Source organism: Penaeus japonicus, unplaced genomic scaffold (genome assembly GCF_977035675.1).
Source record: "Penaeus japonicus unplaced genomic scaffold, GWHDUDI00000001_assembly GWHDUDI00000009, whole genome shotgun sequence".
NCBI lineage: Eukaryota > Metazoa > Arthropoda > Malacostraca > Decapoda > Penaeidae > Penaeus > Penaeus japonicus.
Window position 1 is genome coordinate 23942185 of NW_028234411.1, and position 5000 is coordinate 23947184.

Genomic DNA, 5000 nt, shown 5'->3' on the forward strand with positions numbered 1-5000 from the left:
CTGCTGGCAAAGATGACAATATCGTCAGCAAATCGAAGATGGCTGATGTGTTCCCCATCTATAAGGATGCCTTTCTCTTCCCATGACAACTTTCGAAAGACCATTTTAAGGCCAGCTGTGAACAGCTTTGGTGAACTGGTGTCACCTTGCCTATCTCCTTCCTCTTCTTAATTGGAATGGTTTTTGAATCCTTGTGGAGTCTGATGAATGATTTACCATTATTGTAAATAGTTAGTTTTGAAGACATTGACATAAACTGGGTCAACTCCTTGCCTCTCCAATGCGTAATTAATCAGTCTCTCAACCGAGTCGAAGGCTTTGTTGTAGTCAACAAGACCGATGACTAGGGGATTTTGTATTCGGCACATTTCTCTATGAATTGATTCAATGATGAAGATGGTCAATTGTGGAAAGCCTTTTCTGAAGCCAGCTTGTTCTCTTGGTTGATTTTCGTCCAAGGTCTGGTTATTCTGTTGGTTATGATTTCCTGTTGTGAATAACTTGTAATGTTGTTGAGCAAGCTGATGGGCCTGTAGTTCGAGATGTTAGTTTGATCACCTTTTTTATTAAGAGAATAATAATTGCTTCATTCCACACATTTGGTATTTTATTTTGTTGGAAGACACTCGTTGAACAGAGTGCGAGTTTGCTGTACACTATTTCCCCCGCTGATTCAATCAGGTCATTGTGACATTGTCGGGCCCTGGAGCTTTACTTTTTTAGATTGTTTCACTGAAAGCTTAACTTCCCAGGCTTCGATGAGTTGTTGAGGAAAGCCTTGGGACCAATGTTGTATTTCAGGTTCTTGGAATTTGGGGAATTGTTCTTCTATTTCCGGCATCCGCCGTGTCGATGAGTATAACTTCTCATAGAATTCTTGGCTCTGGTCACAATCCTATCATGGTCTGTCGTCAAGGTGCCGTCTTCTTCACGAACACCTGTGAATTGAAGTCTCCCTTGGTTCAATTTCTTCTTTGCCATTTTGAAGCTTTTCCCTGTTTAATTATTTCTTGGTAGTTGTTGTGCGGTGTTTGTTATTCTTAGATCTTCCCGTTTTTTCTTCCTTAATCAGTTTTTTAGTTCCGCTAGTTCAATTTTTTCTCCTCGCATTTGTTGGAGCATTGAGATTTCTCCTTCCATTTTGTCCATGAGATTTTTCGTTTCCTCTGAAAACTTTTCAACTCTTTTAGATGATGATTTCCATGTTTTCTTTTTTTCCCTGCTGCGATCATTTTTTTGGGGGGCTCGATAATATTGTTGTTAAGGTCATTGACATTTACTCCATTATTGTTTCCACCTTGTAATTCCTCCAGAACAGCAAAACGATTCTGTAGGTCTAATTTGAATTCATTTTTGAACTGTTCTGGAATTCGCAGCGGTTCCGGTTTTGAATGGAACAATTTTTGTCTTTCTTGTTTAGCATCGACTTGGACTCTGCAGCGAACCATCCGGTGGTCCCTTCCAATGCCTATTCTATTAAGAACTTCCACATTTTTGACAATGTTGGACTTGTCGATAAGGATATGGTCAATTTCGTTTAATGTTTCGAAATCTGGGCTATGCCATGTCCAACGGCGGTTCTGTTTCTTATTGTAGAACGTGTTCATGACTTTGAAGTTGTAGGCTGTCGCAAAGTTCACAAGATCGTCTCCACGTTCGTTTCTTATACCATAGCCAAAGGGGCCAAGGCATTCTTCATCTCCGTCGCCAATTTTTGCGTTAAAATCTCCCATTATGATATTGAATTGGGACCTTTTGCGTTGTACTGCTGTGTTAAGATCGTCATAGAATTCGTCTAAGTCATCCTGAGTTGAGAGTGATGTTGGTGCATAAACTTGGATAATTTTGATTGTGTATCTTGTGGAAATTTTTATAGTGAAACCCTCCCTGAGGCAACCTGTCAGAAATTGCGTGGAATTCAATAAGGTTGCTCTTATGTTTTCTTTTCCAGTGAATCAGGAAACCCTATGCCTCCTTGTTTTCTGTCATTTCCTTTGTAAAACATTTTGTGTTGGTTTGGGAGTTGTATCACATTTTCACCGGGCCTTCGCATCTCACTGATGCCAAGAATATCCCAGCTGATTTTTTCCAGTTCTTTTTCGAGGTATTCAAGGTGATAATCTTCAGACAATGTTCGAACATTGTATGTAATAACAAAAGGTTCAGTAAACTTCTTGTTGACTTTTGTGGCTTTCATACATATATATATATATACACACACACACACACACACACACATATATTAATCAAGATTAGTTGATTAATATATATATAAACTAGAATTATATATATATATATATATATATATATATATATATATAATATTTATATATATATTCTCTCTTTATCTTATAAATACATATAACTATAATAATGTTATATATTTATTTATATATATCATATATAATATATATATATCATTTATATATTTATTTGATGTATTTTTATTTATACATATATATATATAATATTTTTATTTATATATATATATATATATATAATATATATATATAATATATTTTTTATATTATCCAATATATACATATATAATATTGATTAATTTATATATTATATTTTTTATTTTGATATATATATATATATAAATTTATATTTATATATATAAATGAAAGGTAAATAGTATTTAAATATATATTTAATAGATAAAATAATATATATTTGTGGAGTTATGGTACAATATATATATTATATGTATATATTGTTTTGATGTGAAGTAGTCTATATATATAATATATATATATATACAATCATATATATATGTATGTTATGTGTGTGTGTGTATGATTGTTTATATATGTAGTGTATATGAAGACACACATACTCTACACACACACACACACAACTCTCACAACACACACACACACACACACCACACACATTTTTTCACACACATCACACACATATATATAAATATATATATATATAAAATATATATTATATTACATATGTTTATATATAGTTAATATATATATACACATTTTCTATATATAATCAATATAATACTATATGTATATATATATAAATATATAATATATATATATATATATAGAAATAATCATATATATATATATTATATACATATACTCTATATAATATATATATAATACTATAATAAATATATATATATACATACAAGTATATAAAGTACATCATACTACATTCATACATATATAGGATATATAATTAATATATATATATATATATATATATATATATATCAACATACCCGAAATATACATCCAACATGTATTAATATATATATATATATAAATATTATATATATATATATATATAAATATATATATAACTTCACTCGTATAACACTCTATATATACAATAAATATCCATAACAAGATGTCTATAACTATCTCTATAAAAAATAATAACCTATATATAAAACATATAACCAATATATATATAATAAATCTATAATATCTCTAAATCAAACTCTCTATGTCAGAAATAACTATATATCAAAAACTATTAATATAACTCTATCCAAATATGATGTATATATCAATAAAAATACTCAATAACTAACAATATCTATAAACATATACATATATCATCAAATATAATTATAATATAAATAATATATCTATATATATAATCCTCTATATGTACATATACAATATCTAACTATAAAAATATCTACAATAATATATTTATCTATATATATATCTATGCTACAAAACTAAAAAGCGAGTTGATTGTGTGTGTGAGTGTGTGTTGATGAGTGAGTTACACAGTGAGATCAAATCTTCCATCTATCAACCAACTCCCACTCACCTATTATCTATATACTATCTTCTCCTAGCTATATCTACCAAAATCTCTAAAACCCTAGATATAACAAAATCAAAATCAATATACTATCTCACACACTCTCTATATACTCCAATATAAATAACCTACACACACTCTGTTACATCTCTATCTCTCTCTCTCAACAGCTCACACTCACAAATATCTCACTCATAACCCTAGTACAAAATCTAAATATCACTAACAATAAATCAATCACTCTAAATAAATCATCACTAACAAAATCTCTACAAATTCTCTCTATATAACTATTACTCAATATCTGCTATATCACACACGACACGCTCTCTCAATAATATTCTTCATCATATGTAAATCTATTTCTATATAACATCCTCTATATAAACAATATATATAAATCTATACCTATATCAAAGTCAATATAATATATATCTCTCTCTATATTCTAGAATATACTCTATAATAAATCTATCTAAAGTCTATGTTCAATCAATATATGTAACAATCCCAAATAAACCCATATCACTAAATACTATATAAAACACTAATAACTAAAACTCCCTATCACTATAAATAACTCTCTCTATATCAACTAAATAACTCAAAATACACTCAATAATACCTCATCACATGCCATCCACAAAAACCTTATCAGACACACTTATATCTATCATATATATACAAACTCTCAAACTTATCTAAATCACCCAACCAACAACCCTCAAACTAATAACAAAACAATAAATATCAATAAATATAACACGATTTAAATTATCTAAATATCAATATATATTTATAACTTCTATATATCAAAAAAAATCTCATTTCAAAAAATAAACCTATATCAATAACTTCTAATATAACTACACTCTCTCACACTCCCACCACTAACTGAGGATGAGATGTGATGTAGTGTGATAGTTGAGAGTGAGTGAGTGTGAGAGTGTGTGAGAGTGTGAGGAGTGTCTAACTCAAAACACCCTCTCTCTATATCTATCAAATCAAAAACTCTCACTCCCATCTATTACTCACTACACATCACTATCAAGACCCAATATCTAATACCTCACATCTCCACCCCCACCCCCCCACCCACCCCTCTCACCCTCATACTCTCTATCTCACTATTCAAACAACACTCACCTCTATCACTATATCACTCAATACTAAAACTAAATCACTCACTATATATCAAA

The 5000-nt window shown here is 29.8% G+C and overlaps 1 protein-coding gene across 1 annotated transcript; it reads right to left on the reverse strand.

The window, feature by feature from the left end:
• Nucleotides 1-218: 218 nt before the first annotated feature.
• LOC147471328 (uncharacterized) lies at nt 219-4825 on the reverse strand. Its single transcript, XM_086540229.1, has 4 exons — nt 4684-4825; nt 1281-1897; nt 734-895; nt 219-470 (listed from the first exon to the last, which is right to left on the reverse strand). Exons 1-4 carry the CDS (start codon nt 4823-4825, stop codon nt 219-221), a joined length of 1173 nt encoding a protein of 390 aa, XP_086396355.1.
• Between the last annotated feature and the right edge of the window lie 175 nt (nt 4826-5000).

Bases quoted from the DNA above. Each gene is read 5' to 3' on its own strand.
- LOC147471328 (XM_086540229.1), bottom strand. From the start codon at position 4,825: ATGGGAGTGAGAGTTTTTGATTTGATAGATATAGAGAGAGGGTGTTTT. The intron at 1,898-4,683 runs GTGTGAGAGAGT...AATTTCTGACAG, and splicing joins ATCCTCAGTTAGTGGTGGGA to GTTGCCTCAGGGAGGGTTTC. The intron at 896-1,280 runs GTAAATGTCAAT...AGACCATGATAG, and splicing joins AAGGTGGAAACAATAATGGA to GATTGTGACCAGAGCCAAGA.